At 50.5% G+C, this 27,327-nt stretch overlaps 1 protein-coding gene across 1 annotated transcript in view; it reads left to right on the top strand.

The window, feature by feature from the left end:
- Positions 1-27,327, top strand: part of VCP (valosin containing protein) — a 98,302-nt gene that overhangs the window by 50,421 nt on the left and 20,554 nt on the right. Inside the window, exons 7-14 of the mRNA XM_029581657.1 lie at positions 10,562-10,664; positions 11,008-11,141; positions 11,884-12,019; positions 12,171-12,283; positions 12,782-12,946; positions 13,039-13,161; positions 14,305-14,517; positions 15,432-15,740. Coding sequence (XP_029437517.1) covers positions 10,562-10,664; positions 11,008-11,141; positions 11,884-12,019; positions 12,171-12,283; positions 12,782-12,946; positions 13,039-13,161; positions 14,305-14,517; positions 15,432-15,740 — 1,296 coding nt within the window. The remainder of the gene's footprint in view (positions 1-10,561; positions 10,665-11,007; positions 11,142-11,883; positions 12,020-12,170; positions 12,284-12,781; positions 12,947-13,038; positions 13,162-14,304; positions 14,518-15,431; positions 15,741-27,327) is intronic.

Below are 27,327 nucleotides of genomic sequence, written 5' to 3'. Positions count from 1 at the left end.
CACGAGGCGACCAGGAGAGCCATGGAACATGGCTCCCAGCCCCCTCCGCTCTCTCCCCAGCCTCGGGCCGCGTCGGGTGCGCCTTGGGGTGCCTCCGATGCGGCTGACTGGGGCTCGGGGGAGGGGCACTCGGACTCTGAAGAGTCCTTTTCGGAGGATTTTAATTTTTTATTTAAAAAATTGGCGAAGTATCAGAGGGAGCGGCGCAGGCACGGGAAAGTGCCAGGAGATGCGGATGGCCGGTCCCGCTCCCGGAAGAGGTCGGCCCGCCCTAGAGACACGGCTGTGCCCCCGAAGGACAAGCGGCTGGCGCGTAGCGCCCCAGGACGCGGATTCAGAATCCACTTCCTCGGAGGAGGAACGGTCGATCTCGGGGGTGCCGGAAGGGCCTGAGGGGCCCGATGAGCAGGGTCCAGCGCAGTCAGGCGCAGGCAAGGGCGCGCAGACGGGGGATGGTGACGACCCCAAGGTCGTCCGCCTGTTTAAGAGGGAGGAGCTTTCCCCTCTCATTCCAGCGATCCTCGACAAGATTGGAGTGGAGGCCCCGCCGGTGGAAACCCGTCAAGGGCCTAAGATGGATCCGGTACTCCTGGGACTCGCGGGTCCTACGGTAGCGTTCCCTTTCCATTTTTCTGCGTCCGACATTCTCTTCCGAGAATGGGACACCCCGGAGCTGGGCCTCAAGGTAAGTAAGGCCATGGATAAGCTATATCCTCTGCCGGAGGATGCCTTGGAGCTCCTGCGGCTCCCTCGCGTGGATGCCGCTGTGTCGGCGGTCACCAAAAGGTCGACCATTCCCGTCACCGGCGCTACGGCGCTGCGGGATGTCCAGGATCGGAAGCTGGAGGTGCAGCTCAAAAAAGTTTTCGAGGTGTCAGCCCTGGGAGCCAGGGCTGCTATTTGCAGCAATTTTGCGTTGCGGGCTGGGCTCCGCTGGGCCCAGACCTTACAAGCGAATGCGGGTCTCTCAGAAGGGGAGGCTGCTCAGGCGGACCTTCTGGAGGCAGTAATCGCTTACAGCGCTGATGCCATGCACGATTTGCTGCGCACCTCGGCCCGGGCCATGGTGTCTGCGGTTTCAGCGCGCCGTCTTCTCTGGCTCCGAAACTGGGCGGCGGACGGTACGTCTAAGGCTCATCTAGGCGCCTTGCCTTTTAAGGGGAAGTTGCTGTTTGGAAAGCAGCTGGATGATATCATGCAGTTCCTGAGTGAGAACAAGGCTTTTAAGCTACCGGAGGACAGGCCACGTCCTAGACCCAATTTCTCTGCACGGAACCGTTTTCGTAACAACCGTCGCCAGAGGCCGCAGAGGTCAGCTGGGGCGGGTCAATCCTTCAGAGGAGGCTCTGCCAGGGCTTTGACCTGGCCTCAGTCCTTTCGGGGGAAGAGATTCAACAGGTCAGGGGGATCCTCTGCGGGATCCGGGGCCAAGTCTGCCCAATGATACACGATTGGTTCGTTTCTCGGCGAGGACTCAGGAGGCCGTTCCACTGGTGGGAGCACGCCTCGAGAGTTTTTACGAGGAATGGACCAAAATCACTTCGGACCAGTGGGTGTTAGACGTGATAAGACACGGTTACGCGTTAGAATTTGCACGTCTCCCCTGGGACAAGTTTCTCGTATCCCCCTGCAAGGCCGTAGCCAAAAGGGCCGCCGTACGGGCAACCCTCCAGCGCCTGGAGGCTCTGGGCGCCATCACTACTGTGCCGCCGGCGCAACGGGGCATGGGAAGGTACTCCATTTATTTCGTGGTTCCAAAGAAGGACGGAGCGTATCGTCCGATCCTCGATCTAAAAGGAGTAAACCGGTGCCTTCGTGTTCCACGGTTCAAGATGGAAACAATTCGCTCGGTAGTGGCAGCGGTTCGCCCGGGCGAGTTCCTAGCGTCCCTGGATCTGACGGAGGCGTATCTCCACATAGGGATCCAGCCAGCCTATCATCAGTACTTGCGATTTTGCATCCTGGGCAAGCATTTCCAGTTCAGGGCTCTTCCCTTCGGTCTAGCCACGGCTCCACGCACCTTCACCAAGGTTATGGTGGTGGTGGCTGCTCAGCTCCGACGGGAAGGGCTCTTCGTTCATCCTTACCTGGACGATTGGCTCATTCGGGCCAAATCCGAGATGGAGTGTCGGCAAGCGGTGGCCAGGGTTCTGCAGCTCCTGCGGTCGCTTGGTTGGGTGGTCAATCTAGCCAAGAGTCACCTTCAGCCCACCCAGAGGTTGGAATATCTGGGGGCCGTGTTCGACACCAAGGAGGCCACGGTATCCCTGACTCAGGACAGGGTCCTCAAGCTCCAGGGGCAGGTGAGGCGTTTGCTAGCCCTACGATGCCCTTTGGTCCGCGATTACCTGATGGTCTTGGGTTCCATGGCGTCGACACTCGCCTTGGTGCCCTGGCCTTTTGCTCATCTGCGACCGGTACAATCAGCGTTACTTTCCCGCTGGAGGCCGGTCTCGGAGGAGTTCCTGCGCCCGCTGCCTCTCACGGACCGCGCCAGGGCCAGCCTGCAGTGGTGGCTCTGCCCCAACCATCTGACGTGCGGCGTTTCTCTGATCCTGCCCAACTGGACGGTGATCACGACGGATGCCAGTCTCTCGGGTTGGGGAGCGGTCTGTGGGGGGCGCTCGGTGCAGGGTCTGTGGTCAGCTCAGCAATCGCAGTGGTCCATCAATCGGTTGGAGACCAAGGCGGTGGCACTAGCGTTGCAAGCCTTTCTGCCGTGGATACGGGGCCAGGCGGTACGAGTCCTGTCGGACAACGCCACCACGGTAGTCTATATCAACCGCCAAGGCGGGACAAGGAGTCAGCAAGTAGCGGAGGAAGCGGCTCAGTTGATGGACTGGGCGGAACGGCACCTCAGCAGCATTGCGGCGTCACACATCGCCGGCGTCGACAACATACAAGCGGACTTCCTCAGCCGGCACCGGCTGGATCCAGGGGAGTGGGAGCTCCCGGAGGTAGCGTATCGACTCATCTGTGCCAGGTGGGGTCAGCCACGTCTGGATCTGATGGCCACCGCGCAAAACGCAAAAGCTCCGAGGTTCTTCAGCCGTCGGAGGGAGCGGGGCGCGGAAGGGGTCGATGCACTCGTGCTCCCTTGGCCCACGGACGTGCTGCTCTACGCGTTTCCTCCGTGGCCTCTGATAGGCAAGGTGCTCCGACGGATCGAGCTACATCCGGCGGCGGTGATATTGGTGGCGCCAGAGTGGCCACGGCGTCCGTGGTTCGCGGATCTGCTGCGGCTGGCGGTGGAAACTCCACTCCGTTTGCGGGGCGACGCGACCATTCTGCGGCAGGGACCCGTCTGTTTGGAGGACGCGGATCACTTCTGTCTCGCGGCTTGGCTTTTGAGAGGGCGCGCCTAAGATCCAAGGGGTACTCCGAGGCAGTGGTCACCACGTTGTTGAGGGCTAGAAAACAGTCCACGTCTTTGACCTACATGAGGGTCTGGACGGTCTTTGAGGACTGGTGTAGTGCTCACGAGGTGAACCCCATTCGGCCAGAGGTGCCGGAGATTCTCTCTTTTCTGCAAGAGGGCCTCTCGAAGGGACTGTCCTGGAGTACCCTGAAGGTTCAGGTGGCAGCCCTTGGCTGCCTTCGAGGAAAGGTCCGGGGAGTGTCCTTGGCGGGCCATCCAGATGTGACGCGGTTTCTGCGGGGGGCAAAGCATCTCCGTCCGCCGGTCCGGAATCATTGTCCCTCCTGGAACTTAAACTGCGTGCTTTCGGCTCTTTGTGGGTCGCCTTTTGAACCGCTCAAGCGTGCGACGTTGAAGGATTTAACATTGAAAACAGTGTTTTTGGTCGCTATTACGTCCGCGCGTCGGGTCTCGGAGTTACAAGCTCTTTCTTGTAGAGAACCGTTTTTGCGCTTTACAGAGTCAGGTGTCTCTCTGCGGACTGTTCCCTCCTTTTTACCCAAGGTGGTGTCGTCCTTTCACTTAAATCAGTCAGTTGATCTTCCTGGGTTTTCGGCCATGGATCCTCAGGCCAGAGGATCGAGGGAACTGAGGAAACTTGATGTCCGTAGGATTCTACTTCGTTATCTGGAAGTTACGAATCCTTTCCGGGTTTCCGATCACTTGTTTGTTCTCTGGTCGGGGGCTCGTAGAGGATCGGCGGCTTCACGGGCCACGATTGCGCATTAGCTCAAGGAGGCGATTGCTTCGGCGTATCTTCTGCAGGGCAAGCTGGCACCCAGGGAGCTTCGTGCCCATTCGACACGGGCGCAGGCCACGTCTTGGGCCGAAGTTTCTAGTGTATCCACACAGGAGATCTGCAGGGCGGCAACGTGGAAATCGTTGCACACTTTCACGAGACATTACAGGCTTGATGTCCAGGCGGCTGAGGCTCAGGGTTTTGGGGCGAGTGTTCTCCGAGCGGGACTCTCTGCTTCCCACCCTGGGTGAATTGGCTCTGGTACATCCCAGGTGTCTGGACTGATCCGGTACGTACAGGGAAAGGAAAATTAGTTCTTACCTGATAATTTTCGTTCCTGTAGTACACGGATCAGTCCAGACTCCCGCCCGTCTGTGTCTTGTAGTTTATGTCAGAAGAAAGAGAGAGAGTCTGCTCGGTTGCTTATTTGGCCATTGTAGTTTTGCAGTTTTGCACGTTGTGTTCATGGTTCTGAAGGTTTTCGGCTCCAGCTCAGGGGCTGTTGTGAATTGGCCTCATGTTTGGGGGTTTTTTTTTCTAGTTAGCTAGTTTTTGGCTTTATCTGGCTTTGACATTACGTGCGACTGAGGGGCTGTGGGTGGCACCTTACTATATGTAGGGAGCCCGACAAGTTTTACTCTGTCTCCACCTGCTGGTGCGGAGTCACAACCCAGGTGTCTGGACTGATCCGTGTACTACAGGAACGAAAATTATCAGGTAAGAACTAATTTTCCTATCCTGTTCCTTGTCAGATTCCGTGATAATACTGTACATTGGGAAAGGTTTGGCATTTGAGATATCCCTTAGACCTTTGGCTGGATCATTCTTGATTAAAAAAAAAAAAAAAAAAAAAAAAAATCTATATAAATAATAAATACTGTCAGGAAAGGCAAGTGTACTGAAGGGGACAGGCAAGGCAGGGCACTGCCCCTAATGCCTTTTTACCCGGAGATAGTGTCCGTACCCGGTGAGCTGGGGGGGATATTTACCGGTGGGCTGGTCACTCTCCCCCCTTCTATACCAGCCCAGAGACGATAAAATTCCTCTGGTGGATGTTTGCTTGTGCTAAGGTATCAGGGAGGTGTTTCCCCTGCTTGGTGGCTGATTAAAAAAAAAAAAAAAAAAAACTGTTTTAAAAAAGGGCACATTTAAAAGGGTATTCAGACCTTTTCTTCAGCCCTAGCCTGCCGTAGTCTCCCGGGCCTCCGGAGGGGGTGCAGTACTTCACCTAGCTGCCTTTCATTTATTCGCGCGCTTTTAATGCGGTGTGGGTCTTTTGCAAGGGGGGGCCTTCGCAGATGCCGATTTCTCAGCAGGGTGGTTTTTTCCCTGCCGCGTAGCTTGAGGAGCGACAGGCAGAGGCCTGTCCTGTCCCTGCACAGCGCGGGTGCGGCGGCCATCTTGTCTGCTCCGGGTTCTGAAGCTGCACAAGGCTCATGGGGAGGAGATCTCCCTTCTCTCTCCTCGCCGTCTTTGAGCCCTCAACGGCCCTGCGATTAGCAGCCAGATGCAGACCCTCCCCTGTTTTTGCCTGGGGGGGGGGGGGAACACACCTTATGTAGGCAGCACCCATTTTCCTCCCAATTTTTTCTTTCTACTACATGATGTATATATGCAAGCTGCGCTGACTGGGGACGCACAGTATCCTGCCCCGGCTAAACAATTTAGACCGGCTGCAGACCTGGGGAAAGCTGGGCCTTGGCTCCCCCACTCGATTCTGGAAGGGGGGGGGGGTGGGTTCCATGCCCTCCATGCCTTCGGATCCAGCGCCTCAGGATCCCCTCACGCTGCGGGAACGGCGGCTTTTTTGCCTTCCCCACCGGGGGGGGGGGGGGGAAGAACTGGGTGCAAGAGGGAGGGGTGGTCCAGCCCTTTCCCGTGGAGACCCCTGTCAAGTTTCATGCTTCTGGTCAGAGAAGTAACATTCCTCTGTCACTTTAAGCTATCTGGGGAGGAAAAGTGTTTTTTTGTTTGTTTTTTTTTTACTTTTTATTAATCAGTACCCTGTACAAGGACCGGCAGCTTACAGGGGAAGGAGCGTAGAGCAGTTCTCTCTCTCCCGCTCACAGCAGCTGGGCACAGAAGAACTTGGCCGTTCTCGCGGCAACTCCTCTCCCTCCCGATGCCTCGATCACCATTTTGTATCCACATGTGGAGAGCCGGCCTGCTGCTGCACAAATCGAGCCTGTTTCCTTGCTGGACGGGGGAAGGGATTCTGTAGTTCATCAATCCCCTCCGGCTTTGCGCCCCATGGGCTCTCCAGATTTGATTCTGGACCCTTAGGACGATATCCCTTCTCTAATTCCAGGGAAAGCCCCTTCTTACTTTACTACTGATTTTGTACTTTTATTACACCTAATTTAAGCCTGTGCCACCAACCTAGAGCCTGCCTCTCCTCCCGATGTGGCCCCTCCCCTAGGGGGGCCTTAAAGAGACAGCAGGTTTTTCTTCTAGGTTTAAAGAGACAGCAGGTTTTTTCTTCTAAGTTTGTGTTTTTAATGCCCAAAGCTTTTTTAGAAGCGTAGGGTGAATGGCAGGAGGAGGGACCTACACCAGCGAAGGTCCCCAGGCCATCAGGGGTGTTTGATCCCTCTAGGGGACAGTCAGGATGGACAGCTGTTAATTCCTCAGGGTCATTAGCTCCTCATTCTCTGGACCCTGGGTCGCAGGACCACCTCCTTGGGGATGGAGATGGGGACATTGATGGATCCGCCCCAGACGAGTTGGACCATATCATTAAATCGCTTGGGGTGGATAAGGTACATAAATTGCCAGAAGATCGTCTTCGGACCGCCAGAACTTCCAACACTACGCAGCCCCGGTTCAGAGGGCAACGGCATGGTAGTCAGACTAGACTGGTGCCTCACAGGACTCCCTCTTTGAGGTCACACTCCTGGTCTCATTCCTTTCGAGACCGGAGACCAGCTCAGGACTCCTCTACGCAAGGAGCTCCGGCAAAATCTACCCTATGAAACATTGCTGGCCCACTCTTCGGGTGATGGTGGTAGTCTTAGCATGCTTTCAGCGCGATGGGATATTAGTTCATCCCTGCCTGGATGACTGGCTCATTCAAGTGAAATTGAAATAGCCTTGCAAGATTGTGGTGCAGTCGGTGTTGCACAGTCTACATTCACTAGGCTGGGTCGTCAATTACGCCAAGAGCCAGATGGCTCCGTCCCAGATGTTGGAATTTCCGGAAGCACATGGAATTTCTCGGCACACGTTTCGACACATCAGAGGGCAAGGTTTCCCTGCCTCTGGCGAGGATGGAGAAGTTAATGGCTCAAGTTCAATGTCTGCTGGTCCTTCCTTTGCCCAAGGTGTGGGACTATTTACAAGTTCTTTGTTCTATGGCGTCTACCCTGGAGTTGATTCCTTGGGCCTTTGCTCATATGAGACCTTTGCAGAGGGTGTTGCTTTCCCGTTGGGATACCAAGTCGGAAGGGTTCTACCTGCCCTTGCCATTACTGGATCCGACCAGGGCCAGCCTAGATGGGTGACTGGTCCCGGATCACTTGCTTCATGGTGTGGACCTGGAAAGGCACCAGTGGTTAATTGTGACAACAGATCCCAGCCTGACTGGTTGGGGGGCGGTCTGTCTGTCCCGCTCGGCACAAGGTCAGTGGACACCTCAGCAGGCCAAATGGTCCATAAATCGGTTGGAAACCAGGGCGGTTCGGCTAGCGCTGCACCAATTTCTCCTGCTTGTCTGGCACCAGGCGGTGCGGATTCTATCTGACAATGCGGCCACCATGGCTTACATAAACAGTCAAGGGGGTACAAAGAGTCGGCCAATAGCCTGAGAGGCGGACAAGTTCATGGCCTGGATGGAATGCAATCTGACCCACATAGCGGCATCTCATATAGCTGGAGTAGACAACTTCCAGGCGGACTTCTTCAGCCGACAGCGGCTAGATCCCAGTGACATCGACTGGACTTGATAGTGACTCGGCTGAATGCCAAAGCGGCTCATTTCTTCAGTCGCAGAAGGGAACACGGATCGGAAGGGGTGGGTGCCCTGGTTCTTCCATGGCCTTCTGACATTCTCCTCTACGTGTTTCCTCCTTGGCCGTTGGCAGGAAAGGTTTTAAGGCGAATAGAATCCCACCAGGGACCGGTTACTCTCGTGGCTTCGGCATGGCCGAGAAGGCCGTAAGTCGCGGATCTGATCGACCTCGCGATAGAGGGCCCTTTGCGTCTGGGTCACCTACCGAATTTACTGCGACAGGGTCAGTATATTTCAATCAGGAAGATCGTTTTTGTCTAGGGACTTGGCTTCTGAGAGGAGGCAATTGCGAAAGAGGTTATCTAGAGGCGGTGATTACTACCCTTCTGCGCGCACGAAAGGCATCTACTTCTCTCCTCTATGTTCGGGTGTGGAAAGTGTTTGATTCCTGGTGCAGTGGGTTGAAGGTGTCCCTATGGCAGGCCATGATAGTACACATTCTTGACTTCTTACAGTACAGCTTGAAGAAAGGTTTGGCATACAGTTCACTCCAGGTCCCGGTCGCGGCAGCTGCTTACGTGATAAGATGGGAGGGTACCTCCATTGCAGGACATCCGGATGTTGCTCGTTTTTTGAAGGAAGCTAAACATTTACACCCGCCGGTGCGGGCGGTTTGTCCTTCATGGAGATTGAATTTGCGGTTCTCCTTTTGAGCCTATCAAGCAGGCCACGTTGAAGGATTTAACTCTTACAACGGTGTTTCTCATGGCTATCTGTTCGGCCAGACGCGTTTTGGAACTTCAGGCGTTATCATGTAGAGAACATTCTTACGAATATCGGATTCTGGAGTTTCGCTTCGGACTGTGCCTTCTTTTCTGCCAAAGGTGGTCTCGGCGTTCCACATCAACCAATCTGTTGCGTTACCAGCCTTTCCAGAAGTGGATAAGTGTTCTCCTCAGGTCCAGGATATGGGGAAGTTGGGTGTACGACGGATTCTCCTGCGGTATTTGGAGGTGACTAATGCCTTTAGACTGTCTCATCTTTTTGTCTTATGGAGCGGTCCAAAAAAGATGTAAGGCTTCTAAGACTACCATTGCCCGATGGCTACAGGATGCTATTGCTTCAACGTTCATATCTCACGGGCGACAAGTGCCAGATGGTCTTAAGGCTCATTCTATCAGATCGCAAGCAGTGTCTTGGGCAGAGAGCCAATGTGTATCACCTCAAGAAATCTGCAGGGCAGCTACTTGGAAGTCTTTGCACACGTTTGCTAAGCCTCTCCTCCATCGACCTGCTGGCTGCATCTCACAATGCGAAGGTTCCCCGATTCTTCAGTCGCAGAAGAGATCCATGGTCCCTGGGGATAGATGCTCTCGTTCAAACCTGGCCAGAAGAAGAATTGCTTCCCTCCGTGTGGCCCCTGTTGAGCAGGATCATTCACAGAATCAAGAACCACAGGGAAATAGTCCTACTAGTAGCTCCAGATTGACCCAGGCATCCGTGGTATACGGAGACTTCTGGTGGAGACCCCCCTGTGCCTTCCACCGGAGAAGAACACAGCCTTTGCAAGGGTGGTATTAACTGGAGCACGGGCAGCCTCCCACCCCAATTGGGAATAGCTTTTGTACATCCCATTGGTCCTGAGTCCATCTGGCTATACGCTAAGAAATGGAGAAATTACTTACCTGGTAATTTCTTTTTCCTTGGTGTAGACAGAATCAGCATCCCACCCACAGCTGCCCAAGAACGGGGCCAAGGAATTCGTCTGTGGAGTTGATATAGATTCCAAGAGATTACGGGTAAGCCGTCATCCAGTCTCTAGATCAGGGCATCTGTAATCTTAGTGAGGTTCAGTGTTTGAGTACAGTTACGGTTATCCATTTTTTAATCACGTTTTTAATCAAGTTTTTTTCAATAGTATGTCCACAGTGGCTTTTGAAGAGAATACTGGAGGGCTGAGGTCACTGCAAGGGGTGTGTGTAGGGTGACAACAGCTTTGAAACCTGACTCCGGCTCGATCTGCTGGCAGGGGAGTATAAACCCATTGGTCCTGAGTCCATCTGTCTACACTAAGGAAAATGAAATTCAGGTAAGTAATTTCTCCATTTACGTTTAACCCTGTAAGGGGGATTGATACCTACACTCTGGCTTGGGTAGAGGTCAATACTGAGGGACTGCAGGTGGCGCACTTGGATATGTAGCAGGGCCTCAAAGTCTTTGTTCTCCACCGCCATCTGTTGGTAGGGATGCAGAACTTACTTGTCTGGACTAGTCTCTGGTATTACAGGAACAAAAATTAGGTAAGAACCAGTTTTCCTATAACACGTTTCTCTGAAAAAATGTCTCATGTAAAGTTTGAAGAAAATGAACACATTCACACAGTTAGGTTTGTGAAATAGTACTTTTAGCTTTCAATCCAACTAGACTTTGAGCTTGAATTGCAATCTGTCTCCTTCAGCCACCACGTGGAATACTGCTGTATGGCCCCCCAGGCACTGGGAAGACTCTGATTGCTCGTGCTGTGGCTAACGAGACCGGCGCTTTCTTTTTCCTGATTAATGGTGAGTTAGAGCAATATTGAGCATATTAGAACCTCCTTAGTTAAAAGGCTGTTAAAACAGGATTTCTGCTTACTTTATGAATAAATCACTGTTTCTCTGTAGTATGGTAAAGCGAGTAGGTATGAACTAGGTGTCAGATAAGTTGCAAGATGATCTCATAACCCCAAGAGTTCCTTTAGAGGACTCTTTGCTTTTTAAAGTACAAACATTTTGGTTGAATCCCGTTTAGATGTGTCCTTTCCGTAAAGCAGTGCCCATAGTACATCTGCCAGGGTTCACCTTATTTGCACTTGAAACGTTTCCCTGGCAAGAGATGCCATACTGATTTTCTTTCTTTCTTGAGGGCCTGAGATTATGAGCAAACTGGCAGGTGAATCTGAGAGTAACCTCCGGAAAGCCTTTGAAGAGGCTGAGAAGAATGCTCCTGCCATCATCTTCATCGATGAGCTCGATGCCATTGCTCCAAAGCGCGAGAAGGTGGGTAACTCTGGCAATGCAGGGATATGGGTCCCACATGCTGACTGCTCCAGGGCTGTGAGATCAAAACCCTCATCAAGGGGCAGTAGGAACTCTCAGGAAAGACACTTGTTTGTTCAGTTTGATATTCCTCCTTTCCAAAGAGTCTAAAGCTGCACCTCCCAATTTATGTGAAGAGAGACTGGATTGTCTTTTAGTAAGATTAAGAGGATGAAAGTTCAGGTTAGCGTGGACATCTGTGGGGCCAAAAAAAAATCAAGTCATCTCTTTAGTTTGCTTTAAATGGCTTTCATTGTTGATCAGAAAGCTAAAACCTAGGATTCTTGTACCTTAAATCATGTGGCAGTGAGACATGGGTGGTGCAGATGCTTCCACTGTGTTCGGGTACTAAGCTGCAGTGCTGTCTGCTTGGTATCTGCAGTTGTAAGAACATAAGTGCCATGCTGGGTCAGACCAGTGGCCCATTGAGCCCTGTACCCAGCAGATCCTAAAGGGAGATTGGTCCCTGTTGCTCACAAGGTTTTTCTGTGTTGATGCGTATAACAGCCTGAAAGAGGACTTAGCTGAGCAGTAATGGCTGTCCACCCATGCAGTGTTGCTGCCATGACCATACGTGTTTGATGAAATTGGCGAGCTTCACCCAGTGTTTATGGGAACCCCGAGTTGTAGTTTCATGGTACTTAATATCTCTAATTTTGTGGTTTATGCTATGATCTGCATCAAAGCTTTGTTCCCTTTATAGACGCATGGTGAGGTGGAACGGCGCATAGTGTCCCAGCTGCTGACACTTATGGACGGCCTGAAGCAGAGAGCACATGTGATTGTCATGGCTGCTACCAACAGACCTAATAGCATTGACCCGGCACTTCGGCGATTTGGTAATGAGAATTCCCCCCCTCCCCCGCTCTGAAAAAGAAACAGAATTTATTTCCCCAGTTCTGTGCTGACAGGAAACGACTTCCCCTCTTTGCATGTGGGTTTGAGATCCTTGGTCACGAGGGCTTGAACATTGTGTGTTGCTCTCCTCAGGCCGCTTTGACAGAGAGGTAGATATTGGTATTCCCGATGCCACCGGACGCCTGGAGATCCTCCAGATTCACACCAAAAACATGAAGCTGTCAGACGATGTCGATCTGGAGCAGGTTAGTGCAGTGCTGGCATCAGATCATGGGAGTTGGAAATGGCTGATTTGGAAAAGGCTTCCTGTTAAATGCTTTATGTTGGGATGTAATTACATTCTGGAGAAGTCCCACTGTGCAGTTGCTGAAATTTATTTCAAATCTTGCAAGTAAGAACATGCTTTGTAAAATTGTAATGTGCTGTACTGACCCACAGTAGCATGGAGCTGTATTGAAAAAGAAGGCAGACTTTGTTTTGGGGCCTGATCATTAGCACATTAGTTGCTCTGTGAGTTCTTTCCTATTCCTGAACCATCTAATGAGGGCAAATGACCACTGCCCTGAGTCTCCCATATGGCTTAAATTCTTCTACTCTACGCAGTAATCCCCTCTGTGCTCTGTGTACTCTTGCTGCATTTCTCCCCAAGGCTAACAAGCCCCTATCACTACGCGTTGGTCCCTTGGCACATGGTCTTCAATAGGGGTCAGGCTGGCTTCTACCTTTATTTTTTTTCTTCCCAGGTGGCCAATGAGACTCATGGCCATGTGGGTGCTGACCTGGCAGCTCTATGCTCTGAGGCTGCACTCCAAGCCATCAGGAAGAAGATGGATCTGATTGATCTTGAGGATGAAACCATTGATGCTGAAGTGATGAACTCATTAGCTGTGACCATGGATGACTTCAGGGTAACCTCACTCTCCTTTGGTGTTATTCTGTCAACTGCCCCTCTTTATATGGTAGCTCAATGTTAATATGAAATGTTTTCTTCCATTGGCAGTGGGCTCTGAGCCAGAGTAACCCATCAGCGCTACGTGAAACTGTGGTAGAGGTGCCTCAGGTCACCTGGGAAGACATCGGTGGCCTTGAAGATGTGAAGAGAGAGCTGCAGGAGCTTGTACAGGTAATGTAGGATATTAGACTAGTCGCATGAGTACTGATGAACAGAAAAGTCATTCTGTAGCGGAAGATGATCTGAGATGTCTAAGCCTTTGTCACTTCTGGTTCCAGTCCACCCTGAATGTATTGCTGTTGGTGCCTGGTTTGGTCTTGCTCCTGCTATTGAGCAGATCTGCATATAAAAATCCACAGCTGGCTGACAGATGGAGAATGAGTCTAATCCTCAAGATGGCACTACCATAGCATATTCTATGTGCTCTGTGTCTATAACGAAAGGGAGCCATCTTAATGTAACTCCTATCTAAGGATCCTTTTTTTGGGAATGTGCTGACATTTATTTATTTATTTTATATACCGACGTTCGATCGAGATATCACATCGGTTTCCAGATAACTAAAAGAATAGGGTAGTAACAGCCCTATTTTACATTATAACGTAATAAATATGATAAATTATAACATTGTAATATAACAAATTAAAACAGAAATAACAGGATTACATGGAACATTTGATTATAGTATATAACATATGTACATAAATGACTTGTTGATGAGGATAATTTATGGTTAAGGATAGCAGGGAGGGTTGAAAGGGGGGAGGAAGGTAGTGCAAGGGAGGGAAGATGGTGACGCGAGATGTTTGTGTAGACATTGGGCAAGGGATCAGACTCTGAGCTTTAACGGCCAGCTGTCATGTGGGTAGAAGATGCAGTCACTGAGAGGTAGGTGCATCACGCTGCCCTTGTCAGCGTACGCTCGACAGTTGTCTTTAGTGAGGACGAAGTCCAAGTTCTCGTCCTTTACGTTTGTGCAGCATGGCTATACGGCCTTGGGTTTCGGCTGGAGATCCCAACATTAGCTTTCTGTTTGAAACCATTGCAGTAGGGAGGGGTGCGCTAGTTAAGGTAGAATTGCATGGCTGAGAACTGAAGGGGGAGATCTCCCCCCTGAAGAGAAGGCTTTTATCTTGATGTGAGTGCCTGGTTATCTACAGAATGAACTTGTCGCCCTCAGACCTTTAGCGGTGAGAGGGATCTTGTCCACAGATCTTTATGTATTTTTTTGCGACCTGTGAGGAAAGCACGATCTGCTATCCATTCAGTTACTGTGGGTTTTTTGAGCTCACCAGATTTTTCTCCTTTCTCCAGTACCCCGTAGAGCATCCAGACAAATTCCTGAAGTTTGGCATGACTCCTTCCAAAGGCGTGCTTTTCTATGGCCCGCCTGGCTGCGGCAAGACCTTGTTGGCTAAAGCCATTGCTAACGAATGTCAGGCCAACTTCATCTCTATCAAGGGCCCCGAGCTGCTCACCATGTGGTTTGGGGAGTCTGAGGCAAACGTCCGGGAGATCTTCGATAAGGTAAGCTGCTCCGGTTCCTCTCCTCCTTACTGAGAAGTTGGCTGCAGGGGTTTGTGTATTGTAAAGTAGTTCCCAGGCCAGCATCCATGTCCAGCTTTGGCTGCTCTTTCTTACCTAAACTCCATCTGTTGGAATCCATGTCGACTTTAGAAGTAGAGGTGCTTTGTAGGAAGATTGGACCGACCAGCCTGGTACCTGAGGACAGGACAGTTTTCTGTGTTTGGGGGTTGGTTCTGGTACTCACTGGTGAGTTTTCCGCATTGGGGCAATCGAGACACGTCTTTTGATGCTTGGCAGTATGTGGCACTCTGATCCTTTTCACAGAGTTGAGAGTTTAGCGCTGCAAGTTTGAATGCATAATTGAAATATGATATTTAAAATCATTAATGATAAAGACCCATGCTGGGAATGTGTAATGGGTATACACATGCTGATGCACCCAGTGATTTCTCACAGATTCTCCACATTAACAGTGGCTTCTCTCAGGGAAAGGGATTACTTGGCAGTTGATTGGATTACAAAAAAAACAATTTTTTTGGCTGTCGGAACTGTAGAAAAGTGGCATGAGTGTGAGGATATTCCCATACGGCCTATCAAATCTACTCACTCACTTCATTGCTCAGGTCTACAGTCCCTACCACTCCCTCACAGATCCCCCTGTGCTGTCATCTAAATGTCACTGCCAGTTTGTTTTAAATTTTAAGGAAGTTTTACTTTTTAAAAAACTAACACATGCCTATGTGCATGTTGCCACTCCTGACATGCAGTGCTCTGAGGTGTTTTCAGACCTGACCTTTTTGGCATAGCCTCGCCTTGGAAGTGCTGTAGTATGTCTTGTCTTGCTCATGTCTGCTTTCTCTGAACCTCGTACATGTTGAAACTCCTAAATCCCCTTTTGCTGCTGCTGTTCATAGGCTCGGCAGGCTGCTCCTTGTGTGCTCTTTTTCGATGAGCTGGACTCAATCGCCAAGGCGCGTGGTGGGAACATTGGGGATGGTGGTGGCGCAGCAGATCGAGTCATCAATCAGATTCTGACGGAGATGGACGGCATGTCCACCAAGAAGAATGTTTTCATCATCGGTGCCACCAACCGTCCTGACATCATCGATCCCGCCATCTTACGCCCAGGACGACTGGACCAACTCATTTACATTCCATTGCCCGATGAGAAGTCGCGTGTGGCCATACTGAAGGCCAACCTGAGAAAGTCCCCTGTGGCTAAGGTAGGTTATGAGAGTGTGAAAGGCCTCATGAGTCCATGTACTCACATCACCCCTTGATAGTGCAGAGTCTTAGGAAAGAGACTGAGTGACCGGTTAGTTTTGCAGATGTGATCAGGCCTTGGGGACAAGGAGTTAATGATTGTATGTTAAAGGTGATTCCCGACTAGATTGCGGTCTGCAGAGTCTCTAGGCTCTCAGTCTTATCTCCAAACCCTTCTGCTAGTGTTCCTGACTTTTGTCTCCCCAATGTGGCTATCCCCAGTCTCCTCCCTCTGCACCTCTTTTGTGTCTTGCCTGTCGCTAAATAACACTGGCAGTAGGAAATAGTGGTAGTGGTCAGAAAGCAAGAAATGCTTTTATGCTCCCCTTTCCCCATGTTTTGTATTCTTTTGTGCAAGTTAAAGATAAAAAAAAGGCAGCAAGCATTTTATTTGTAGGAGGGAGTGGGGTTCGATCTCCTGCTCCTCTCCTCTGGGACTCCCCCATCAGCTGTTCATGTCCCGAGAAATCACGGGAACGGTGGCCATTTTGGGTATTTCACCCGATACAGGCTCTGCTTCTACAGGGGGAGAGGAGCCGATTTCGCCGCCTTTACCTCCCGATTTGAGCCCGGTGTGCTCTCTGTGGGGGGGGGGGGGTGTGACACGGACTCACCCCCCCTCCCCCGTGCAAAAATCGTCCCGGGCCAATTTTTCTTCAGATTTTGTGCTGCTTTTGCACAAATCCTATTTAGCTAGCCTACAGGAGGAGGTAGACACCCCACCCCCACCCCCCGAAGCTCCCTCGGATGCCCGTGCCGCTTCCCGCCGCAGTCCCTGATCCACAAGGTCCTGTGCGGGTGGACCCTCCAAAGCCAGCAGAAGAGAGGAGGAAGTCCCCTCCTGAGGATTTGTCATTTGCAAATTTCATAAAGTAAATGGCAGATACAATTCCTTTTGAATTGCTTACCGAAGAAGACACAAGACTCTTGAAATGTTGCAGTTGGTGGATGCACCAAAAGAAGTGATGGCAATACCCATTCTAGAGCTACAGCATAGATATTGGGAACATCCTTGCTCTGTACCAGCTGTAAACAGAAGAACAAATGCAACATACCTGGTACAACATACCCCAGGTTTCCAAAAACCGCAATTGTCACACCACTCAGTGGTCATCGAATCTGCTCAGAAAAAAGCCAAAAAACAAAAACCACTCTTCTAACCCACCAGAAAAAGAACAGAAGTTTTTAGATGAACCAGGGAAAAAGGTTTTTCAAGGATTCATGCTGGTATCTAGAATTGCGGCATACCAGCTCTATATGATGCAATATCAAAGAAACTTGTGGAAACAAGTTCAGGATGTTGCTGATAACCTTCCTCAACAACAGGCAGATTTGCCAGATTCCAGGCCTTATTGCCAAAGGCCTGGAATCTGGCAAACACAAAGTACGGGCAGCTTACGACTCATTTGAGACATTCGCCCGTCTATCAGCAGCAGGAATCAATGCATGTAGGTGGGCTTGGCTCAAGGCTTTGGACCTCAGATTTAGAAGTCCATGAGAGACTGGCAGATCTCCCATGTACAGGAGACAATCTCTTCGGAGAAAAAATTCAAGATGCTGTCTGACAACTCAAGGGCCATCATGAGACACTCCATCAGCTCTCCAAGTTACCATCTGATCAGCCTTCTTCTATTTGTAAAACTAATAGAAGAGATTCCAGGAGGCCTTTCTATAGGCCTAGAAAGTACTACACACCTGCTACTTCAGCGCGTGCTTACCATCCACCGCAAAGAGGTCGTACACGCCAACCAAAGCAGACAAAAACCCAGCCACCTCCACAAACTGGTCCAGCAACTGGTTTTTGAAATACATCAAGAGAACAGAAGCCTCTACACCAATCCTGTGTCCCACTTACCAGTAGGAGGTCGACTCCATCATTTCAAACACCAATGGAGTATCATTACCAAAGATCAATGGGTATTAGCCATACTGAATCGGGGATACCGTCTCAAATTCAAAACAATACCCCGCAGTCGCCACCCGACACGTTTTGGACAAGAACTATCACATCTCAACTTCAAGTAGAACTCTCAACTCTGCTGACCACCAGGGCTATCGAACCAGTTCCCTGGTTTCAGCAAGGCAAAGGGTTCTATTCGCACTATTTCCTAATTCCAAAGAAAACAGACTGTCTCTGCCCTCTTAGACCTCCGCAGTCTCAACAAATTTCTTCAAAAAGAAAAATTTCGGATGGTATCCCTAGGTACTATCCTTCCATTGCTTCAATGGGAAGATCGGCTCTGTTCTGTAGATCTTCAAGACGCTTATGCACACATACCCATTTCCAGACATCGCAAGTACCTACGATTTGTCGTGGGGAAACATCATTACCAATATCGAGTCCTGCCATTCAGGCTCGCCTCTGCACCTCGAGTGTTCACAAAATGTCTAGCAGTAGCTGCTGCACATCTAAGAAAAAACAGCATTCATGTTTTTCCCTACCTAGATGACTGGTTAATCAGAAGTCCATCCAGGCAGGGAGCTCTGTCTGCCTTACAAAGCACAATAAGACTGTTGCACTACCTGGGATTTCTAATCAACTATCAAAAATCCCACATCGAGCCATCTCAGCTCCTCACTTTCATCGGAGCAGACCTAGACACCACAGTAGGGAAAGCTTTTCTTCCAAATACCGTGCCAGCAATCTAGCACGCTTAGCGAACTCCATAATCCACTGCCAGTTCGCCTCTGCCCATCAACTTCTAATACTACTAGGACACATGGCCTCTACAGTGCATGTTTACCCCTATGGCGAAGATAGCCATGAGAAGAACTCAATGGACTTTGAAATCTCAATGGTTCCAAGCTTTCCAACCATTGTCATACACAGTTCAAATCACCCACCAATTATGCCTTTCGCTCCATTGGTGGGCGAATCAAGCTGCATTAAAAACAGGCCTCCCTTTCCAGCAAACAATTCCACAAGTCATCTTAACGACAGATGCCTCCAATTTGGGATGGAGAGCACACGTCAACAGCCTTCAAACATAAGGGACGTGGACAAAGCTCGAAATGAAGTCAGATAAACTTCTTGGAACTTCGGGCAATGCCGTGTATGCCTTCAAAGACTGCCTCTCCAACAAGACTGTGCTGATACAGACGGACAACACAGTAGCAATGTGGTACATAAACAGGGAGGCACAGGCTCTTAACTACTCTGTCAAGAGGCAGTGCAGATTTGGGCCTGGACTCTCCAACACTCTATGCATCTCCAAGCAACTTATCTGGCAGGCATGCAAAATGTCCTAGCAGACGACCTGTCGGTATTTCCATCCCCACAAATGGTCTCTGAATCCCGGTGTTGCGAGCAAAATCTTTCAACTCTGGGGTCGTCCAACCATAGACCTCTTTGCGTCCAAACTGAATCACAAAGTGGAAAGATTCTGCTCCCTCCACGGCCGTCGACAAACGTTGCCCAGGGATGCCTTTGCTCGCCCCTGGAACCACAGGACTTCTATATGCGTATCCTTCGATTCTACTAATATCCAAAACTCTCGTGAAGCTACAGCAGGACAGAGGGACAATGATCCTCATAGCCCCATACTGGCCTCGACAAGTATGGTTTCCCATACTCCTCGACCTCTCAATCAGAGAACCGATTCGCCTGTGCACAGCGCCCACTCTCCCAACCTGCTAACTCTGTCCCTGACAGCTTGGATGTTGAAAGCTTAATTCTGCAACCACTCAATCAAGTCTCGAAAGTTCTCATAGCTTCACGAAAACCTTCCACACGTAAATCGTACCACTCTAAGTGGACCAGATTTACCAAATGGTGCACACAAAAAGGTTTTGACTTTCTCACAGGACAAGCAGGATGGTTGTCCTCACAAATGGGTGACATCGAGGATGGAGCCCACCACGGAAAACTTCTGTCAAAGTTTAAACAGAACTTTGACTGGCCCCTACTGGGCATGCCCAGCAAGGCACTGACCCTGCAGCCAGCAGGGGTCTCCCTTCAGTCTTCTTTTTTCCGCGCAGCAGTTGCCACGCGGTGAAAGGAGCTCCCTTACCACGTTCCTGACAGGAATTCGGTACTTTTCTTTCCGAAGAAAATTTGCCCCTCAGGGGTCTCCCTTCGACAAATTTGTCACCTTCGCGGAAACCGGTAAGTTTTTTGCCTTTTTCCTCGACTACCGTCGAATTTGGCCCTCGAGGCCTGTTGGCACTTACTGAGCCCGCGACTAAATTTGGCCTTAAGCCATGGCAACGGGGTTCCGTCGATGTCCGGATTGTACCCGGACTATGTCAATCACAGACCCCCATAGGGTTTGTGTTTTGTGTTTGGGTAGTGAGCATGATGTCCTGACTTGCACCAAATGTGCCCTAATGACACCTAAGGGTCGCAAGGCCAGGATGGAGAAGATGGGGCTCCTCTTCCATGCACCCACCCCAACGCCATCGATAGCATCGACGTCATCGGAACCGGCACCGTCGAAATTGCACCACCATCGTCAACCCTCCGGTGACCGTCCACCATCGATGACTTCTCGGCCGTCGACTCCTGTCCCCTCCCCGGATGGGCGAGGAGACCGGAAGGACAAGCATCGCCATCGACGGCACAAGTCTCGGCCTGTCGAGGATCCACAGTCATCGACCTCTGAACAGGCCGAACCACCGACTAAGAGGCCTCGATCAGACTTGGCACCGTCCACGTCTCGTTCGCAGGCATCGAGGAAACCCTCACCCTCTCGGGGTGTGGGAGCCGTGATCCCACCGGTTACGGTGGTCCCTCCGGCTCTGCCTCAGCCTCCTTCTCCCGTCGAGCCGGGTATTGTTACCCCTGGTCTCCGGGCTGAACTGGACCGGCTGGTCCAGGAGGCCATCGAGAAAGCGATGCAAAGATTCCAACCTCCATTGGCACCGTCTCCGGCACCGATTCCGGCACCGCCACCGGCATCGACCCCGGCACCGACTCGCCACCGAGGAAGGAACCGACCACCGAACCTTTGGTGGAAGCGCTGGCACCGCTACTACAACGTATGGAGGCACTTGTACATGCCCTTCCATCGATGATTCCAGTAGCACCGACAGCGCCATCGTCTCCGACTGGATTTTCATCGGCGGGAGAAACACCGTTCCTGATTCCCCCTTCCGGGGTGGTCCCATCGGTGCCTTCTCGTATATCTCCACCGATTTATCCTTTGGTTCCATCGGTTCCAAGACAGGCACCGACTCCATCGGCACCACCGAAACCCTCGATGCCGTTCCCAGTACCGATAGTACCACCGGTTCCTCCAAGGTTTCCTTCGATGCCTTCGGATCCTCAACCAGGTCCATCGGGGCTTCAACCCCCAAGTGATCCCTATGATACCTGGGGTGATGATACATCTTCTGACACAGATTTACCATCACCGCCTTCTCCTACAGAGAGTAGAAAAAGATCTCCTCCAGAGGATCTCTCCTTTATTAATTTTGTAAAGGAGATGTCCGAAATTGTACCTTTTCAGCTGCAATCTGAGACCGATGACAGACACCAGATGATGGAACTGCTTCAATTTTTGGATGCTCCAAAAATCATCGCTTCCATCCCCATTCACCAGGTGTTTCTCGATCTCTTAAAGAAAAACTGGGAATCTCCTTCATCTGTATCACCAGTTAACAAGAAGGCTGACTCCACATATCTCGTCCAGTCAGCACCAGGCTTTCAAAAGCCTCAACTGGATCATCGCTCTGTTGTGGTTGAGTCCGCACAAAGAAAGGCCAAGCGTCTAAAGCCACACTCCTCCACTCCGCCGGTCAAGGACAATAAATTCCTGGACAGTGTGGGACGGAAAGTGTACCATGGAGCTATGCTGATTTCTCGCATAGCCTCATATCAACTCTACATGACGCAATATAACAGAGCCATCCTTAAACAGATGCAAGATTTTGCTGACACATTACCTGACCAATACCAGCCACAGCATCAGACCCTTCTTAACAAAGGGTTTGAAGCAGGGAAGCACGAGATCAGAACGGCTTATGACATCTTTGATGCCTCCACAAAGGTTTCAGCTACTGCCATTTCGGCCAGACGTTGGGCTTGGTTAAAATCATCCAACCTTCGCCCAGAGGTCCAGGATCGTTTAGCGGATTTACCCTGCTTAGGGGACAATTTGTTTGGAGAACAAATTCAGCAAATTGTAGCTGAATTAAAAGATCACCACGAGACGTTAAAACAACTTTCTTCTGTTCCGTCTGAGGTTTCCTCCAAACAACCACTTAAGAAGGACTCTAAGAAGTCGTTCTTTCGGCCACGCCGTTACTACCCTCCATCAGCCAGGCCTCGTCCAGCTCGATCCTCTACTAGGCCTCAGCCGCGTCAGCCTAGGAAACAAAGGCCTACTGTAGCCCCTCCTCCTGGGCCTGCGGCTGGCCTTTGACTCCCCTGTAGGGAACACATGCCAAACCCCTCTTCCAGACATTCCTGTAGGAGGTCGACTGTACCATTTTCTACAACCTTGGTTGCAGATCACCTCAGATCAGTGGGTGCTAACAATTATCGCACAGGGTTACCACCTCAACTTCATAACTCTTCCGGCAGACTCCCCGCCTCTTCAAGCGTGGAGTCTATCCACCCATTTGGCTCAATTACAACAGGAAGTATCTCTTCTTCTGCAATCAAATGCTATAGAACCCGTTCCTCCCTCTCAACGAGGCAAGGGATTCTATTCCAGATACTTCCTAATACCAAAGAAATCAGGGGGACTACGTCCCATTTTGGACCTTCGAGCCCTCAACAAATACCTTCAAAAAGAGAAGTTCAAAATGGTAACCCTAGGCGCGCTGCTCCCTCTGCTACAAAGAGGGGATTGGCTGTGCTCTCTCGACCTCAAGGACGCTTATACCCACATTGCGATCACACAATCCCATCGCAAATATCTGCGGTTTCTAGTAGGCCACGACCATTATCAATACCGTGTCCTACCTTTCGGTCTGGCTTCTGCCCCACGAGTCTTTACCAAATGTCTCGTAGTGGTAGCAGCATTCCTAAGGAAGGAAGGTGTCTACGTCTACCCCTACCTGGACGATTGGCTAATCAGGGCCTCCACCCAACAGATAGCTCAATCCTCCCTAAAATTGACAATTCAAACACTCCTTTCCTTAGGGTTTCTTGTCAATTACGAGAAATCTTGCTTAGTCCCATCTCAAACCTTATCCTTCATTGGAGCAGACTTGGACACCTTACAGGCAAAGGCTTACCTTCCTCTTCAGAGGGTCCACACCCTAATATCCCTGGCTCGCCAGCTCCAGTCTCAGAACACTGCCACGGCTCGCCAGTTCCTCATTCTCCTAGGACACATGGCATCCTCGGTTCAAGTCACTCCCATGACCCGACTAGCCATGAGAGTAACACAATGGACTCTACGACACCAATGGATTCAAGCTTTTCAGCCTCTGTCCTCCATAGTCACAGTCACACAAGCGCTGCGCCTATCCTTAACCTGGTGGACGACTCAGGTCAACCTCCTTCAGGGCTTACCTTTTCTTCCACCGGATCCACAAGTAATCCTAACCACCGACGCTTCTCACATCGGTTGGGGAGCCCATGTGGACGACTTTCAAACCCAAGGGTTATGGTCCAAAGAGGAAGCCGAACACCAGATCAATTTCCTGGAACTTCGAGCAATCCGCTATGCGCTCCGAACTTTCAAAGATCATCTATTTCATCAGATAATCTTAATCCAGACGGACAACCAAGTGGCCATGTGGTACATAAACAAGCAGGGAGGCACAGGCTCCTTCCTTCTGTGTCAGGAAGCTGCGCAGATCTGGGCGGAAGCCCTCTCCCACTCCATGTACCTCAGGGCCACTTACCTGCCGGGAGTAGACAATGTATTGGCAGACCAGCTGAGCCGTGTCTTCCAACCACACGAGTGGTCACTCGATCCTCTAGTAACGACCTCTCTGTTTCACAAGTGGGGTTCTCCCCGCATAGACCTCTTTGCGTCCCCTCAGAACCACAAAGTGGACGATTACTGCTCTCTCATTCGGAGCCAGCACTCTCGGCCGAGAGATGCATTCTCCCTCAAGTGGACAACCGGTCTGCTCTATGCATTCCCTCCACTCCCTCTTGTGTCAAAGACTCTCGTGAAGCTACGCCAGGACGGAGGAACCATGATCCTGATAGCACCTTACTGGCCACGCCAAGTATGGTTTCCCATACTCCAGGATCTCTCCATCCGCAGGCACGTTCCTCTGGGAAAGGACCCGCATCTGCTCACTCAAAACGACGGATGCCTCCTCCATCCCAACCTCCAAGCCTTGTCCCTGACGGCATGGATGTTGAAAGGTTAGTCCTTCAACCATTTAACCTTTCAGATTCCGTTTCTCGGGTCCTGATAGCTTCACGAAAGCCTTCCACAAGAAAGTCTTACTCATACAAATGGAAAAGGTACACATCATGGTGCACTTCTCAGTCCCTTGATCCCCTTTCCTGTCCAATCTCCAAATTCTTGGACTATTTATGGCATCTCTCTGAATCAGGTCTTAAAACCTCTTCTATCAGAATGCATGTCAGTGCGGTAGCCGCCTTCCATAAGGGTATTGGGGGTAATCCTATTTCAGTACAACCCCTAGTAACACGCTTTCTTAAGGGCTTACTCCATCTAAAGCCACCCTTGCGTCCTCCGGCCCCATCCTGGGACCTTAACCTGGTTCTTGGTCGTCTAATGAAACCTCCTTTCGAACCTCTGCACTCCTGTGACTTGAAATATCTCACTTGGAAAGTGTTATTCCTTTTGGCTGTTACTTCAGCTCGCAGGGTTAGTGAATTGCAGGCCCTAGTTACCTATCCGCCTTACACTAAGCTCCTGCAGGACCGGGCGGTACTCCGCACTCACCCTAAATTTTTACCTAAGGTAGTTTCGGAGTTTCATATCAATCAATCTATCGTACTACCTATCTTTTTTCCCAGGCCCCACTCCAACTCTGGAGAGCAGACCCTGCATACCCTAGACTGTAAACGGGCTCTAGCTTTTTACCTAGACCGTACAGTTTCTCACAGGAAGAGCACTCAATTATTTGTCTCTTTCCATCCTAACAAGTTAGGACAGCCTGTGGGTAAGCAGGCTCTTTCTTCCTGGTTGGCGGACTGCATTTCTTTTTGCTATGAGCAAGCTGGCATTCCTTTTCAAGACCGTGTTAAAGCACACTCTGTGAGGGCCATGGCGACGTCAGTGGCACACCTTCGATCGGTGCCGCTTCCTGACATCTGCAAAGCTGCAACCTGGAGTTCTCTCCATACCTTTGCAGCCCACTATTGTTTGGACAAGGCTGGAAGACAGGACTCCTCTTCGGCCAGTCTGTCTTGCGTAACCTTTTTCCAACCTGATGTACCAACACCCTTCCACCTACCCGGTAGGGTGCGGATGCCCTTTCCCAAATTTCTCCTCAGTTGTTGTGCCTGCTGCACACCGTTGGGTACATTTGGTGCAAGTCGGGACATCCTCAGCTCGGTACTCACCCATTTGTGAGGACAACCATCATGCTTGTCCTGTGAGAAAGCAAATGTTGCTTACCTGATGTAACAGGTGTTCTCACAGGACAGCAGGATGTTAGTCCTCACGAAACCCGCCCGCCTCCCCGCGGTGTTGGGTTCGTTTTATTTTTCCTTTCTAGGCACTGCCTGTAGCTTGATAATCAGACTGAAGGGAGACCCCTGCTGGCTGCAGGGTCAGTGCCTTGCTGGGCATGCCCAGTAGGGGCCAGTCAAAGTTCTGTTTAAACTTTGACAGAAGTTTTCCGTGGTGGGCTCCATCCTCGATGTCACCCATTTGTGAGGACTAACATCCTGCTGTCCTGTGAGAACACCTGTTACATCAGGTAAGCAACATTTGCTTTCTCTTGCCCCACTCCTTCTTTATTGGATTACCTGTGCCACTTTCGGATTCTGGTCTCCAGACATCCTCTGTGAGGGTACACCCAAGTGCCAAAGCAGCATACTACAAGGGAATAGGGGATGTGCCAATAACAGCGCAACCACTAGCGAGTCGGTTTATGAGAGGTTTACTTCACCTTAAACCTCCCATTCGACCACTGGTTACTGCATGGGATCTTAATTTAGTGTTAGTGAGGCTCATGCGATCCCCGTTTGAGCCTCTGCACTCCTGCGATGAAAAATTTCTTACATGGAAAGTATTTTTCCTAGTAGTCATTACATCTGCTAGAAAGGTCAGTGAATTACAAGCTCTTGTCACATACTCTCACCCTTCACAAGGTTCCTGCATGACCGGGTAGCCCTACGCACTCACCCAAAATTCCTACCAAAAGTAGTAACGGATTTTCAACTCAATCAATCCATAGTCTTACCTATTTTCTTTCCAAGACCATACTCTTACCAGGGCGAGAGAGTTTTGCACACCTTAGATTGTAAACGTGCGCTGGCTTTTTACCTGAACTGCACGGCAGTCGATAGAAAATCCACCCAACTCTTTGTTTCTTTTGACAAAAATAAACCAGGAGTTGCGGTAGGAGCAGGCATTCCTCTCCAGGGGCGAGTAAAAGCACACTCGGTAAAGGCTATGTCAACATCAGTAGCACACTATCGTTTGGTGCCTATTGCTGATATCTGCAAAGCTGCAACTTGGAGTTCGCTTTGCAGCTCATTACTGTTTGGACAAGGAAGGAATACAAGATTCAGCCTTTGGACAATCTGTCTTAACTTATTTCCAGTATAGTACCAACTCCTTCTACATCCATCCTACTATGATTTCAGGCTGCCTCATTTTCTTTCCAACAGTTCACCAGTTGTTGTGCCTGTTGCACAAGTTGTATGCTGTTGGTCCAATACAAGAATGACTCAGCCTGTAGCTTGCTAATCACCCATATGTGAGGACTAGCATCCTGCTTGTCCTGGGATAAAGCAAAATTGCTTACCTTGTAATAGGTGTTATCCCAGGACAGCAGGATGTAGTCCTCATGGAACCCACCCGTAACCCCGTGGAGTTGGGTCCGATACATTTTATTATTTTTTTTCGCTCCCGCTTACTGCTACAAACGAGACTAAAGAGAGACCCCTGTGGCTGAGAATATGGCATGCTGGGCATGCTCAGTGGCTCCACTGTGCCAGTCAAAAGTTTCTAGAAACTTTGACAAGTTTTCTGTGTCAGAGTTCCATCTGATGATGTCACCCATATGAGAACTACTATAAGGTAAGCAATTTTGCTTTCTAAATGGACTCCCATAAAAATATTAAGGAATTGTTCATATTTACTGTCAGAACATGCGTAAGGCCTCATGCATGGCATGCCTATCTCGCCAGGCAAGAGCTGACAGCTAAGAAGCTGGCCTCTCAGGTGGGCCAAGGCAAGGCTAAGAAGTCTAGAGCTAAGGTGCCTCAGAGGACAGGGGGAGTTTTGTATCTCTTGGGTCTGGATCAATTCCTAGAGGAAGACATTTCCTCCAAGGAGTCCTATGGCGATGATCTGCAGGACCCACAAGTGGACCAGGACAGGGCACGGATCCGGTGACTGGTCCGCTGGGGAACCCAGATGCAGACAAAAGGTCCCTCTGGCAGAAGGGGATGACCCAAGGGTGGTCAGGTTATTCCGTAAGGAGGGATTGTGG

Source organism: Rhinatrema bivittatum, chromosome 1, assembly GCF_901001135.1.
Source record: "Rhinatrema bivittatum chromosome 1, aRhiBiv1.1, whole genome shotgun sequence".
In the NCBI taxonomy this organism is placed as follows: Eukaryota; Metazoa; Chordata; class Amphibia; order Gymnophiona; family Rhinatrematidae; genus Rhinatrema; species Rhinatrema bivittatum.
Note: the sequence above shows the minus strand (reverse complement) of the source record. Positions and strands in the feature narration are given on the sequence as shown.